Source organism: Mytilinidion resinicola (assembly GCF_010093595.1).
Source record: "Mytilinidion resinicola strain CBS 304.34 unplaced genomic scaffold BDZ99scaffold_25, whole genome shotgun sequence".
In the NCBI taxonomy this organism is placed as follows: Eukaryota; Fungi; Ascomycota; class Dothideomycetes; order Mytilinidiales; family Mytilinidiaceae; genus Mytilinidion; species Mytilinidion resinicola.
Window position 1 is genome coordinate 128,465 of NW_022985461.1, and position 13,699 is coordinate 142,163.

Genomic DNA, 13,699 nt, shown 5'->3' on the forward strand with positions numbered 1-13,699 from the left:
AGGTGAAATACTCCAAATCGCCCGCAGAGAACTGGCTTTACATGTAGTTTCGCGTGGGGCAGACGCGCAATCTGGGATCTTCTCCGCCAGCAATAGCAGGGACCCGGGGTAGTGTGAAACGACGTGCCTGTACAGCAGATCGGCGATGGGGACAACAGAAGGGCTCAGGGCGGAGTTACTTGGTTGTTATTGTTTGCCAGGAGTTGGGTAAAGCATCAGCTTGATCCCGTTCTAGCACGTGTGGAGCCTGTTGCGTTGTCGTGGAGGTTTGAGTGAGAACAAGGCGGGATCCACTCATAGCCTGCGCCTCGTCTAGCCAGCATTAACGTGAAGCACTTCATCTCCACGCTTTTTGATTGGCAACCCGGCCTGATCTCTGATAACCTATTTGCACATCATGTTTGATGTTAGATGGATATGAGAGCATAATGAAGTCCTGAACTGGATATGCGCCTCAGAAAAGTACATGATCGTAGGGAACACCTGGCAAGAGCGATTTCACATTACTGGACATCACAGCAAAGAAGTCATATGTAGATCAGAACAGTATTTCATTGCGAGGAAAACCCTTCTCGGGTCCAAAACTTCTAAAATATGCAACCAAATCCACAAGCATCTCATCCACCTGACGATTCAGTTTCCACGTATGTATCTGTGAACACGCTGCCCCGAAGGAGTGACAAAAGGTGGGAATACATAGCCGGGGAAGGGTCGAGATAGCATAGTCTACAAGGGCCGGGTTTGTGCCCTGCATATACAAAGATACGGTGATACATAGAGTGAGACCTTGATTTTTGGAAGTGGAAGGAGAGGATGCCCGAGGGCGAAGAAGAGAAGAGGGGCATGGGGGAGACGAGTTCATATAGATTCTGGAGGATGCCCAGAACTGGATGACTCATTCAGCGTGTCGTAAGCATATTGATGAGCTCCATGGGTTGATGGCGGGCGACGAGGGCCCGGGAGAGCAGAACCGTGGCACGGGTGTCTGAAAACCTTGATGATGGCGTAAACACACGGGGCATGGAAAAGGTGACGATCTAATTCTGTAACAAAATGTCTCATGTGTACGCCTGTCTGCAACTGCTTGGAGTGCTTCAAAGCATTTTCAGGAATTGGAACGAGACACCTTGGGCTATGCGGAAATTCGTTGTAGCACCCCAAGCAGTGGCAAATAGGTGTACACACGAGATAGAGTGCTTAGTGAGTATGTCATTTTTTTCCACGCCCAGTGTGTGTAGGAAGGAAGATGTTATGAACAATAAGGAGATTTATTGAGTATAAGAGTTGATTAATGATCGACGGTAAGAGGGCACACGTGAGAGAGGATGCGTAAAGGAGCTATGTGTGAGGAAGTGGTTATGCGTGAGGAGAGGGGTTATGTGTAATGAAGGGGCGTAGAGAAGGCTTAATGTGATGATTGACCGTGTTTCTGGAATGCAATCGGGCAGTAATTAACTAACTAAAGGTGTTATCTGGCTTGCTAGCAGATCTGCTTCAAAGAAACAAGTCTATCCACACTCAATTTTCGAAACTTTAGCTTTTGATCGTGTCGTAAGGTGGCTCCCGCTTTACTTCGAGGTGCGCTCATATCTCATCCAGTGATACTAAGTCGAAGGAGCCGAGTCTAAAAGACGTCTCGTAGCTCCATGACCTTGTAACCACCTGCTAAATGGTGCCAGGGCTCAATCGGCCGACAGCAGGCCTCGCCCATGCTTCTGCTGTACTCCATTACTAGCCAGCACCAACGCCAATCCCCGCCATACTGCCCGCCCTGTACCGCAGTATCCCTTACCATGCAATACGAAAAATAAAATCTGGGACAGGCACGTAGTTCCTAGTAGGTTCTTGCCAGATTCCGGAGATACCAGTCTACTAGTCTCCTGCCAACCTTTGCTTCGGATACGTGGATAAGATCCTACGATTATTAGCACATATGGCAAAAAAATGATAGCCAAGGAATGTAACTCACTCCCTCCATAGCGTAGTCTAGATCGCTGCTGTTGATCAACTCGCCCTCGAGCAGACCTCCCTCACTCCATCTCACCTGCCTACTCCTCTGCTTGTTCACAAGTAACCAGCACCTTAGCTTGTCCGGCTCCACCTCAAGGAATCCGGCCAGCTTCTTTAGATCCATCGTCGTGTAGAGCTTGAGATAGCTCTTGACAGTCGGCGACCACATGTTGTTCTTGACTTCATCCATGAAAACTTTGAGATGGTGCTCCACCGGATCGATGTTAATTTCCGGGTTGTCGAAATCAGGGGGTGTGGGCGCGATGAACTTCGGGCATGCGGAGCGGAAGAGCTCCTCGTACAGCGGTAGAGCTTCCGGTCCTCCACGCTGGAGACGGTTGAACTGCTCACCGTACTTCTCGCGCAGGGCGGTGTGGATAGTGTCGTCCAGCCTGGTCGGGTGGAACGCCACACAGATTGCAATCAGTGCGTACATCTGGTCGTTCTTCTTCGTGATGGAGTCGTATTGTGCATTCTTCTGGAAATTCTTCGTCCGCGAAACATAGACGAGGATGTGGCTGAACATGCGGATGGCGTCGGCATATCGGCGCATCATCATGTAGGAGAATCCGACATAGTAGTAGGTCGTGAAGTGCGCGGCCATGACGCGGGCGAACATAGCTTTCTTGTTCAGCTCGATGTCGTCGAGCGTCTTAAGGGCGAGGCTGAAATCTCCGAGAAGACAGTGTACCCGTAGAAGACCGATGATAGAGAAGTATCCCAGCATCTTGTACAGCGGCCTGTTACCGTACTCTCCAGCATACAGGCTTCCCTCCTCCCCTCTCTTCATTGCCGCTAGTTGCTCACTGATCTGGGACCTCTGGATCAAGGAGTATAGGACGTTGAGGACACTGTAGCATCCCCAGGTATTCGGGTTGTCTCTCAGTAGTTGTATTTCCTCCAAATTATCCGCTTTTAGTGCGATTTTCTGGCGGTAGCTGCAGAAGCTGTTGAATTGATAGATGAACTCGTCGATAACGTCCCACGCCCAGTAGTACTGCGGAAGTCAGTATTTCTGCCTATATTCTCAGAGTACATTTCTCACCGAAGGAACCTCCAGGTCCACGGGCCCGTCCGAGTTCAGGATGAAATGGAACAAACTGCAGTAGTTGTCGTAGCTCGCAAATTTGGTCTCCAAAGTCGCCTGGAACTCCAGAGGTGTCGCGGCCGCTGCCAGCTGCGCATGAATATCCTGCCCGCTCCCTGAAAGCGACGTGACGCGGTCCAGTTCGTCCAAGCCGCCGTCGTACCGCACCTGCTCGCGGTAGTCATTCACGAGAGCCTCCTCCTCAACGTCAGACTCGTCGGCCGGGGCCCGAGCGGCGGTGTCTCCGTTGCGGTAACTCATCCTGGGGCTGGTGTAGTGAAAGCGTCGAGTATCGTCGTCGGCTTTGTCGATGTGGGGAGCAATTTCGTGCGCGGCTGTGGAAGTTTGGTACGGTATGCAAGAGGGCGAAATGTGCCGTTGTGGCAGTTCGAATTTGAGAAACTGCGCGGGAACGCCTCATCGTCTGCCGTAGCTAGAACGGCACACTTTAGCCGGCTCTCGCCTGAGGACTTCACGTATGGTCTGAGAATGAGCGTTCTGGCCGGCGCTATCGCTACCAGAGTGCGGCATATGTCTTCCCAGCGCGGGTCGTGTACCGGCTGCGACGTGCCGGACCCACCAGAATATGCTTTGCTGTCCCAAAATCGCGGCTGGCGTGCGGTTAACAACGTCGTGCCATCGACGGACGACGCCTCTTAGACAGCATGGCTTAAACGGGTCAGGCTTATCGATAGAACCGCCCCTCAAGCCCCTCCAGACGAGTCATGCCCGCAGGTAGCGGCAGCAAGGTACAAAAGCACCTCAGCGGGAACTTTCATAGAACAGCTTAGCGGGCCCTCTGTGTCTCTCCATTGTTCAGTTGTGTTCCAATCATGGCGCCAATCTACAAGATCGCCGTGGTCCAGCTCTACCCAAAGGTGACTACTCCACTATACTATCTAATATCTGGCCCTGACGATCTCATTACAGCCTATGCAAATCGAGAGCAACTTCAGTAAAGCAGAGACTTTCATCCGCTCCGCGGCGACACAGGGCGCAGAACTCGTCGTCCTCCCTGAGTATCACTTGACCAATTGGGTCCCGAAAGATCCAAAATTCCTCGAGCTATGCGGCCAGTGGGAAACCTACCTCAACAAGTACCGTGCTCTAGCTAAAGAGTGTGGGATATGCATTGTACCCGGAACGATCGTTGAGCTGCACAGGGGTGCTAAGAACGAGGAAGACAAACTTTTGAATGTTGCGTATTTCATTGACCAACAGGGGGAGATCATTGGGAAATACGTGAAGAAGAATCTCTGGTAAATATGTTCTCTCACAGCAACATCAAAGTCTTGCTCATAGATTGTCCAGGGGACCAGAAAGGGAGCACCTAACGTCGTCCGGCCGGGACGTCCATGGCGTGTTCGACACGCCACTTGGTAAGGTCGGAATGCTCATATGCTGGGACCTTGCCTTTCCTGAAGCTTTCAGAGAGATGATATCACAGGGGGCTAAGCTCATCATCATTCCCACATTTTGTAAGCATCTGATCTGCTGCTTGCGTCAAAAAGGCAGCCAGGCTGACGTGAGTTGAAGGGACTCTGAATGATTGCTCAAAGTTCGGAATCGCACATAATGCGAACGCTGAGGCTTTGTTCCTTGATAGCACTCTTACCTCAAGGACATTTGAGAATACCTGTGGTAGGTATCGCATTTTGGGGACTTCTTAACTGCCGCTAACGTTTGATTATAGCAATCGTGTTTGCCAATGCAGGAGGACCCGCAGGCCGGGGATACGCAGGTTTATCACAGGTTGTTGCTCCCTATGTTGGACCTTTGACACGGCTAGGCACTTGTGCTGAAGGGATGGCTGTCGTTGAACTCGACATGGCCCTTGTAGAGGACGCGGAAGTGAACTATCAAGTCCGGGCCGACCTGGCGAGAGACGACTGGCATTACGATTACCGACACGGTAAATCAAAAGAAAAATTATGATAGATGAAAACTCCAGGTTTGTACAGGTAGACATTGATATTGTAGCAATGCAAGACATAATTTCTGAAGTCATCCCAGACGTCTGGTAAGGGTACGAAAATTGTCCTACGTTTACATGCCACTGCCCAGGGTGTTTGGACATACTTCAAAACAGCCCAGTCAAAATTCTGGAAAAGGAAGATCACTTCGCACTTTGGGGCATGCCTTAGTACCAGAGTACTCAGACGTGTACACCGAAATACGGCTGATTGGGGTCCGTCCAAGCGTCATTTAAAATCTGGATGAGCTTTTGGGTTGGTCAAGTTGACTAACTGGTAACCTCGTCAGGGCACTTCGGTATTAAGCAATTGAGCACAATTGTGACAAGTACTACAGGTACCTCGTATTCATTACGAACCGATGCTCGACTGGGTATCTATACAAAGGAAAGAACCCTATGACAGAACACTACGTCCCAAGTCGAGGACGAAGGGTCAGAATTGAAGTGGTTCGTAGGAAAAGAACCGCAGAGTATTTCATACCAGGCCGCTAAAAACCGATAGGAAACCACATTGGCCACAGGAAACTATCCATCATAACTCACCATCTTGATTCTCGGCAATTTTCAGACGCAAAAGCAGCCCCTCGCAAAAAATGCTTGAGAAAGCCCGCTCGTGGGCGTGGTGCAATGCCCTGAGGACGTCCCACAGCTGCCATTAGGAAGAACCTTTGAATGTCAGCATCAGGCGAGAATACTAGCATCTGCCCAGCCTGTGAGCAGCACACCGTTACTAGAGTACAAATCCTCCCCATCTTCACTTGTTGACCTCGAATCGCTCTCGTCCATGTTCAAAAGCTCGAAGCGATTGGTGATCTTTGCAGGCGGTGGAACTTCCTTGGCAGCACGAGCAGATGATCGTGCAGTAGGTCCATTCCATGCTGCGTTAGAACCTCTTGGTATAGGTGCAGCACATTCGTCAGGGTACCACTCAATTCGCAAGCCCTTGTAGCCGGTCCGCGACATCATGCAAGTCCGTGCAAAGAGGGCGTTATGGACAGAATTGGTTGATATGAAGGCGTCGAAGCCTCTGAAGGTGATGTCGATCACTATCAGATTATGTATATGCTCGAGATCTTCGCGGATGCCTTGAGCAGTAAGCTTGCCAACCGCGCTGCGGATGACGATATTGCGAGTTGCGCCAATAGCGATCTTGTTCGCTACATGATTGGGCAGATGAAACTGTCGGTCATTCCAACGCGTCTCGATCTGTATGAAGTTAGCCTTTGGCTAGCGAAATGAAGTGCGTTCTGAGATGTCCGAGCGAGTTGGTGATTGTTTGGGAGAATAAACCTCTTCCGTTGAGACTTCCGAGAGTCTGTTAAAACACCCGTGACAGTCGACAAGAAAATACACGCAAACTAGTGAAGAGCCATTGTAGGGTGTCCACTTACTCGTTTGTCGTGGATATAGATGTCATTCCGTTTGGTATAGGCCAGGAAGTCTTGGGCTCCCTCGACGAACGATATCGTGGCCGAGCGGTCGTTTCGAAGGAAGATGTCCAGCAATCTACCTCCACGAACGATATCGACAAGATCCTTATGTGTAGTCCGGTCCGACAGATTCGTCAACAAGACTGTTCGCTGGTCATTGCGAGGAAAGGGTGGCTGTGGCTGGGACGGTTGAACCTCGACAGTTTCGGGACCACAAGATTCGTCTTTATCGTACGACCTGGCTGGGTAGGAATCAGGCACGTCACAAGCATTGCCCTGGTGTACGTGGTATGACGGGCGTGGCTTGGGCAAGGCGCCTCCAACGGCGGTGCTGTCCGAGGTGTCTGGCGACACTCCGCTGCTCTGAGGCATAGACATGCGGACAGGGACAGAGGGGGCCCTTGTGTAGGACTCGTCCCACATGCTGTAGGAGCCTGTCTCACAGCTGTTGTAGTCGTTCTCGCCATTGATAAGAGTCAATAGCGTGTCTTCAGTAAGACCACCGCGGAACAGAGCACTTCGAAGGACATCTACGCAAAAGAATGGTTAGCGTTGAGGGGAGCAGCAGAGCAAGCACGGCGTGAGGTCGTGCAGCACAGAAGAGGGGTGTACTTGCTGTATTCGCGGGCTGATCGGAGCAGAAACTCGTGCTCGGCCTTGGATATGGTGATACTGTTGGACAAGGAAAAGGCGGCGGCACTCGCCATGATGGTGGAGGGTGAGGGGATGCAAGGAGCACGAGGCACAGCTCGATTGGAGCTTCACAGGGAAAGGTGATCCAAGCTCCTGCACCCCTGCCGCATTCACTCGCTAACGTTAAGCGCACCCGCCGCAGTGGTCGAGTGGATACTGCGAGCCGCAGTGCTCCGTGTTGCTGTGCACATCTTGACTGGTGCTCGGGGTGCTTACGTCTTTTAGAAGAATGGCAAAGCGGAGGTTTGTGAGGTCACGGATCCTCCAATCGAGGGCTCATGAACATTCCCGGGTACATGGGCCACAGGACAAGATGCATGAGAAGACTTCTTTCGCGTTATCAAACAATTCCATATTACTCATGCATCATGTGCACTTCAACCCCCAAAGAAATTAGCACGCTTACTCAAAACACCATCCTCAAATAAACAACTCGTAGGAATAGCTACAAGTAGCCGTGATCTAGGGTATCAGACTCCACCAGCACACTGACGCGGTGCAACATCGTCAGCCTCCGACTTCGCTCTGCCCATATCAAATCATTGTATGGACTTCGGTCTATCCAACATGCCGCCGGAGGTATGACTCCCGGTGGTGCCGCACTACACGTCCCACCGGACTCTGTCCATGGTAGAAAACGTGACTAGCTAGACGTTCGCGTCAGTTTTGCGATTGCCTCGAAAGGTTTCCGCTTGGCCGCTTTGGCCGCTTCGTCCGCGAGTCTCTTATTCAGCGTCCGGCAAAATAGATCAACCGAGTCGGCGTGGCACCAAGGTGGTCCGTCTGGCGATGTTCACAAATTTGTCCAAAAGTAGAGAAAGCCACAAGTGGCCTGAGTCCTTGTTAGCTCGTGTGATGCGCCTCTGGCAGTAACCTTTACCGTGCACCACTCAACAACACTTTCCTCCCTTCCCCTTTCCCATTCTTTCGACCTCTGCGGATAGCTCCTCATTCTCGCCACCAACAGCAGGCATCGTCGGAAAGCCAAGCCAGCTCCGTCTTTTGTCGCTCATGCCAACCCTGAAGCTACCATTCCCGTCTGCTCCAGGGTAGTCGAAGTAGCTGTTGGCACCTGACCCCGCGAGCTGATGGGGTGTTGCTCCGGCCTGCATCATCAATTGTTGCTCTTCTTCGACTTTCTTGTTCCGCTGTTCGACCAGCTTCCGCGTTATGACCCGGAAGACCTCCTCCACGCCCTCTCCGTCCTTTGCACTGATCTCGTGGCAGCAGTCCCAGCCAATGTCTTGGCCCCAAAAACCACTCGATCGATTGCTTTGCGGCGATGTCATGCTTCCATTCTGACTATTGCCACTTCCGAATCCGGAACCCCATGTCAAAGCTGGTGTTGTAGTCTGAGAGGGGTATAGGTTCTCCGAGACATAGGCGATGCACCGATCAAACGGGACTTTGCGTTGAGAGGGGTCTTCGGCTACAATATCAGACTTTGTGCCCACGACATGAATAATTATATCGTCGCCAAGATTCTGCTTGAGCTCGCGCAGCCACCGGCCCATTTCCTCAAACGAGTGAGGGTCCGTGATGTCGTAACAGAGGACGCCTGCATTTGCGCCTGGACACTCATTAGTTCAGGCGTTCTTTCACAGGATGGATCATGTTCGACGACGAAGATGGTCTGTTCAAAGTAAGCTTACCTCTGTAGTAGAGTTTAGATATGGATCTAAACCGCTCCTGTCCTGCTGTATCCCAGATCTGCAGCCGTACCACAGTCGATGTATCGATGTCCACCACTCTTTTTGTCAGAAAGGAGGCACCAATGGTAGAGGTGGTGTTAGGTGGCGTGAATGCATTCTTCACATATCTGTGCACGAGAGACGTTTTGCCTACGCCCTGCGAGCCTAGGACCACGATTTTGGCTTCGAGACTGTTGGACATGGCGGACACAAGCCTGTAGATGCTGAACGACGGATGGGGCGCGTAGGAGCGCGTAGAAGGTTTATAATAGTTCCTGTGCGCGAGCAGCGGGGTGAAGCCGTGCACGAGATGCAGAGGCTGAGGATAGCGCGGCAGATGTACTGCGAGAGCTACAGACGCGGCTGGGTGGTGGAGATTAGACGGAGCGGGACGGTAGACACAGCGGGCGGCCTTCGCATGGCGTGTGTCTGTCTGTGTAGCGCAGAAGCAGGCCTGGTGTCGCAGGTCAAGGTTCGCGGGGTGTCAACAATGAAGAGACTCGGAGTCCGTGCTGTCGGAGAGAGGACGAGGCGGCTGGGTGCCCCGGGCCATGTGACGCCCATCCGCATCGTCATCATCGAGTGCTGGGCGCTTGACAGCAGAATCCTCGAGATTCGAGTGTATTCACTCGCTTTTGCTCGGAGACAAACCTCAGACAGCCGGTCGTCGTTGCTGCACGCAGTCGGTAGGAGGTAGCTTGTCCTTCTAGCGGCAGTCGGATTGCCTGTTCTATCACCTGCAACCGTGGAACTATTTCTCCGCACCGCCCTACTGGTTGGCCTCGAGCATTCCAAGCTTCCCGACCCTGCTTGCATCCATCCCATGCGCAGGTGCAGCTGTCTTCATTCGTCCTTGCTACGTTGACCCCTTCTATTGGCATTGCCCCATTATTGTCCTGCAGCCGAACCCGATGGACGGAATCCCACTCCACTGAAAAGTGGGTTGCAGAATATCGAAAACTTCTTTGCTGCCTCGTCGGGTCGGCAATCTTGGGATCGAGCATGGCCATGCCACCAAACGGAGATGTGGAACTGTCCCATCTGGATCCCGTAGCGTGCACCCGCGTTTCCAATCATTCCTCTCATTGCTCCTCTCCAGTTCCATGCCCGTCATCAGATCCTCCTTCCACCGACTCTCAGCTCCCGGCAGCAGTAAAAAGAGGACTCTTCGTATCCCACGCGCTTTCAACATGGAACTCGAGAGTCTTCGAGTTCGGTGCTGTTCTATATCTCGCATCAGTCTTTCCAAACACTCTAATGCCAATGTCAATATATGCTTTGATTCGCGGCATCTCCGCTGTCGTTTTTTCTCCAATGATCGGCAGTTACATTGACGCCACGAACCGGTTACATGTTGTTCGCCTCTCTGTTGGTAAGTTGTCTAGCAGCAGGAGAAGCCCAAGCTGACAGATGTGATTTACTTTATTCAGTCATGCAGCGATTAGTAGTCTCGGTGTCATGCCTAGGGTTTTGGCTTCTGGTTACTAGGCGGTCGATTCCACCGTTTTTGAAGATTGGGCTTTTGGGGTTCCTTTCTGCGCTTGCTTGTGTGGAGAAGCTCTCGTCTATCATGAATCTAGTTGCGGTAGAGAGAGACTGGGTAGGCTTGCCTTAGTTCATCAAGGTTCTAATATCCTAACAATTGATCTAGGTTGTTGTCATCTCTGAAGGCCACGAGCCTACCCTTAGAGGCAAGTTCCTGCTATCCATCCGTGCCACTATCGTCAGTGGATCTGACATTTCACCAGAACTCAATTCCCAAATGCGGCGGATTGACTTGATTTGCAAACTTGCAGGTCCTTTCTTCATCACCGCACTCGATGCTATATCCACCGAGATTGCAATATTAACGAACCTAGCTATGAATGCAGCTTCTGCACTCGTGGAATACTACGCTATTGCTAAGGTGGCGAAATTTCTCCCTCAGAAGAATCAATTTTGCTAATATTAATAGGTCTATAACATCACTCCAGCCCTTCAAGAAGCCAAAGATGTCTCTAATCCTTCCATGGGAACCGAGGCAACCAGTCGCTGGATCACCTTGCAACGGTGCAAATCTGGCATTCTTGCCGTGGCAAGACAGATTAGCGCGTACCTTACCCATAGAGCTATCCTCCCCTCCTTCGCTGGCGCTCTGCTCTACTTTACTGTGCTCTCCTTCAACGGCCAGATGGTCACATATCTCCTTGCGACTGGCTACAGCTCCCTCCACATTGGCATCATGCGCACCATCTCGGTTGCCTTTGAGCTATCTGCAACTTGGCTGACACCACTCTTGATGTCGAGAATTGGTCCAATCCGCACTGGAATCTGGTTCCTTAACTGGCAGATCACGTGCCTAGCTCTCGGGGTTTGCGTTTATACAACAGCGTCATCTCCACTTATTTCGTCCACCGGTCTCGTAGGAGGCACGATCCTTAGTCGTGTAGGCCTGTGGGGATTCGATCTTTCATCACAGATCATCATCCAAGAGGACGTCGAGGCAGACACTAGAGGGTCATTCTCTACTCTCGAAGCGTCAGGGCAGAACTTCTTCGAGTTATGCTCTTTTGCCACGACCATCGTGTTCTCCCGCCCAGATCAGTTCCAGTGGCCGGTTTTGATGAGCTGTGCAGCGGTTTTTATGGCTGGTGGACTATACGCGACGTTTGTGAGGCAACGCAGGGGCCATTTGATACACTTTTCCAAGTGCATGGAATTGAAAGACAGGAGGAAGAGGCTATCTGGATTTAGATACGCGAGGCTGTCGCAGGCAGATGTTTAGAGTATACTGCCTAAGTCAGCCTGGAGAGCGTAATGGCTGCTCAAAGCACTTAGTTTCCGCCGAATTCGAATTCCTGAAACCGTGTGACACTGTGGATAATGTTGGTAAAAAAATAAAATTACACATAAGCCTGTGACGAGGCATTGTAGAACCACAGTAAATGGTAGCACGATATGTTTGTTCACGGTAGTGTCACGTGACGTGGCTCGGTAATGGCCTATTTAGGTAGTCTAGGGCTCTGCCGTCTGCTTCGAACATACTCCGGAGTCGAGAGTAGACTCGACCATCTGTCAGAAGCTCTCAGGCCTATCCCGAGGGCCTATGATCCTCCACCTACTAATGCCGTTCTATTTGACGTGCCTGGAGAAATCAAGGGATTACAGAAATAATTAACCTCGGTTCATTGGCGATTCGGCTGGGGTGTGGATAAGTTGCACCGCGCAGGCGCGTCGACCTCAAAAGTATTTCTAGTTGCAACTGTCTTTCGGGCTCCATCTCTCTAGAACCATCTTGATATTCCATAATGTCTTCTTCTTCGCGTATTGACCAGATCGCAGGCCACTTGAACTACCCCAAGGGTCTGCTTGCGGGGCAGGTGGCTATCATCACCGGATCTGGCCAAGGCATCGGAGCGGAAACTGCGAGACTCTTCGCAAAGGAGGGTGCAAAGGTTGTTGTCTCTGACATTGATGGCAGTAAGTGTGGTCAAGCTTCAGGCTCAGTTCATAAGCTCCCATCTTTCTACGCATGCTGATCACGCCAATTGCTTGTAGAAAAGGCGTCAGATGTTGCCGACAGCATCAAGGCGGCTGGTGGCAGCGCCACGAGCGTTGCCGGTGATATGCTCGATGACAACTACATCAACGAGCTTGTCAAAAAGGCGGCGGAATTTGGCAATGGCAAGATTCACATCATCGTCAACAACGCTGGATATACGTGGGACGGAGTAATCCACAAGGTAAATCACCTTCCCTCAAAGAGAACGGCTCCTATCCCAGGGCTTCTCTTTCGGCCTTCCTGAGTGCCAAATGGACTGACCAATTGCTTTCTAGACCACCGACAAGCAATGGGAGACCATCATTGCCCTCCACAACACCGCACCTTTCAAGCTAGTCCGCGCTGCAGCTCCCTACTTCCGCGTCAAGGACGGCGAACCCCGCTGCATTATCAACATATCCTCAACCTCCGGTCTTCACGGCAACGCTGGTCAAGCCAACTACGCCCTAGCTAAAGCCGGCGTGACAGGTCTGACCAAGACCATTGCAAAGGAGTACGTAGAACCCATTCTCTTTTAGCAAAACCAACTAACTATTGTGTAGGTGGGGTCCTCAGTACGGCGTTCGAGCTAACACCGTTGCGTTCGGACATATTTTGACCCGTCTGACGGCTGCAAAGGAGGCTGGCGCATTCATCACGACACCAGATGGTCAGAAGGTTGCTTTGGGCATACCTACAGGAAAGGGCGCCCTGGCATCTGCCGCAGCTAAAGAACAATACACCGACATTCCCCTGAGAAGACCTGGCACAGCGACAGAGGCAGCAGGCGCGGTCCTTGCTGTTTGCTCGCCGCTATTTGCCTACGTTAATGGACAGACAATCTCGGTAACGGGAGGCCGCAATATGTAAATTGCAGGAAAATTTTAGCGGTTACTAGTCGTAAGGAGTTCGAGGACGGGGAAACGCACATCATCAGATAAGTTCTGGCACCTACTTATGGGACGAGCGTGGCTTGAGTGGATGAGTGCAGGCAATGAGGGGATGTCCGAGTGGGTACCCGTTGATGTAAACCCAAGGACTGCGAAGGGCGGTATTGATGGTAGGAGCAAGTCAGATGATGCACTTGAGGTTTGAGAGGATCATTAGTAGGCCAAAGACTGTTGCTAGATATACTGTACATAATCATGTCTTCTGATCATTAATTCTGGAACCGAATCTTTAAAATAACCATGGCATTAAGCAAAGTGTGAAGGATAACTAATTGAAACTGGCGTGGATAGGTAGAAGAGAAGAGTGGTGGTAAGGTCCTTGGCGGAATGAAACTGAGACCGG

The 13,699-nt window shown here is 51.4% G+C and overlaps 6 protein-coding genes across 6 annotated transcripts; 3 read left to right on the forward strand and 3 right to left on the reverse strand.

Moving 5' to 3' along the window:
- Nucleotides 1–1,387: 1,387 nt before the first annotated feature.
- BDZ99DRAFT_467842 (eukaryotic translation initiation factor 3) lies at nucleotides 1,388–3,425 on the reverse strand. Its single transcript, XM_033721109.1, has 3 exons — nucleotides 3,056–3,425; nucleotides 1,970–3,007; nucleotides 1,388–1,915 (listed from the first exon to the last, which is right to left on the reverse strand). The coding sequence occupies exons 1-3, from the start codon at nucleotides 3,356–3,358 to the stop codon at nucleotides 1,835–1,837; spliced, it is 1,422 nt and encodes a 473-aa protein (XP_033570685.1). The 5' UTR covers nucleotides 3,359–3,425; the 3' UTR covers nucleotides 1,388–1,834.
- A 379-nt stretch (nucleotides 3,426–3,804) lies between these two features.
- Nucleotides 3,805–5,119, forward strand: BDZ99DRAFT_467843 (carbon-nitrogen hydrolase). The gene is made up of 5 exons (XM_033721110.1): nucleotides 3,805–3,975; nucleotides 4,028–4,356; nucleotides 4,409–4,575; nucleotides 4,634–4,738; nucleotides 4,791–5,119. The coding sequence occupies exons 1-5, from the start codon at nucleotides 3,931–3,933 to the stop codon at nucleotides 5,030–5,032; spliced, it is 888 nt and encodes a 295-aa protein (XP_033570686.1). The 5' UTR covers nucleotides 3,805–3,930; the 3' UTR covers nucleotides 5,033–5,119.
- A 254-nt stretch (nucleotides 5,120–5,373) lies between these two features.
- Nucleotides 5,374–7,220, reverse strand: BDZ99DRAFT_467845 (uncharacterized protein). Its single transcript, XM_033721111.1, has 3 exons — nucleotides 7,119–7,220; nucleotides 6,464–7,032; nucleotides 5,374–6,278 (listed from the first exon to the last, which is right to left on the reverse strand). The coding sequence occupies exons 1-3, from the start codon at nucleotides 7,207–7,209 to the stop codon at nucleotides 5,754–5,756; spliced, it is 1,185 nt and encodes a 394-aa protein (XP_033570687.1). The 5' UTR covers nucleotides 7,210–7,220; the 3' UTR covers nucleotides 5,374–5,753.
- An 865-nt stretch (nucleotides 7,221–8,085) lies between these two features.
- Nucleotides 8,086–9,088, reverse strand: BDZ99DRAFT_526201 (ras-domain-containing protein; the record flags this gene model as incomplete). The annotated part of the gene is made up of 2 exons (XM_033726113.1): nucleotides 8,086–8,765; nucleotides 8,848–9,088. The coding sequence occupies 2 exons, from the start codon at nucleotides 9,086–9,088 to the stop codon at nucleotides 8,086–8,088; spliced, it is 921 nt and encodes a 306-aa protein (XP_033570688.1).
- An 806-nt stretch (nucleotides 9,089–9,894) lies between these two features.
- Nucleotides 9,895–11,650, forward strand: BDZ99DRAFT_452779 (iron-regulated transporter; the record flags this gene model as incomplete). The annotated part of the gene is made up of 5 exons (XM_033718297.1): nucleotides 9,895–10,258; nucleotides 10,317–10,486; nucleotides 10,538–10,577; nucleotides 10,635–10,792; nucleotides 10,841–11,650. 5 exons carry the CDS (start codon nucleotides 9,895–9,897, stop codon nucleotides 11,648–11,650), a joined length of 1,542 nt encoding a protein of 513 aa, XP_033570689.1.
- A 523-nt stretch (nucleotides 11,651–12,173) lies between these two features.
- Nucleotides 12,174–13,276, forward strand: BDZ99DRAFT_399087 (3-oxoacyl-reductase; the record flags this gene model as incomplete). Its single annotated transcript, XM_033716116.1, has 4 exons — nucleotides 12,174–12,345; nucleotides 12,424–12,608; nucleotides 12,703–12,920; nucleotides 12,970–13,276. 4 exons carry the CDS (start codon nucleotides 12,174–12,176, stop codon nucleotides 13,274–13,276), a joined length of 882 nt encoding a protein of 293 aa, XP_033570690.1.
- Nucleotides 13,277–13,699: the final 423 nt, after the last annotated feature.

Bases quoted from the DNA above. Each gene is read 5' to 3' on its own strand.
- BDZ99DRAFT_467842 (XM_033721109.1), bottom strand. From the start codon at position 3,358: ATGAGTTACCGCAACGGAGACACCGCCGCTCGGGCCCCGGCCGACGAG. The intron at 3,008-3,055 runs GTGAGAAATGTA...TGACTTCCGCAG, and splicing joins TGGACCTGGAGGTTCCTTCG to TACTACTGGGCGTGGGACGT. The intron at 1,916-1,969 runs GTGAGTTACATT...TAATAATCGTAG, and splicing joins TAGACTACGCTATGGAGGGA to GATCTTATCCACGTATCCGA.
- BDZ99DRAFT_467843 (XM_033721110.1), top strand. From the start codon at position 3,931: ATGGCGCCAATCTACAAGATCGCCGTGGTCCAGCTCTACCCAAAG. The intron at 3,976-4,027 runs GTGACTACTCCA...ATCTCATTACAG, and splicing joins TGGTCCAGCTCTACCCAAAG to CCTATGCAAATCGAGAGCAA. The intron at 4,576-4,633 runs GTAAGCATCTGA...CGTGAGTTGAAG, and splicing joins CATCATCATTCCCACATTTT to GGACTCTGAATGATTGCTCA.
- BDZ99DRAFT_467845 (XM_033721111.1), bottom strand. From the start codon at position 7,209: ATGGCGAGTGCCGCCGCCTTTTCCTTGTCCAACAGTATCACCATATCC. The intron at 7,033-7,118 runs GCAAGTACACCC...TCTTTTGCGTAG, and splicing joins CCGATCAGCCCGCGAATACA to ATGTCCTTCGAAGTGCTCTG. The intron at 6,279-6,463 runs GTAAGTGGACAC...AACTTCATACAG, and splicing joins TCTATATCCACGACAAACGA to ATCGAGACGCGTTGGAATGA.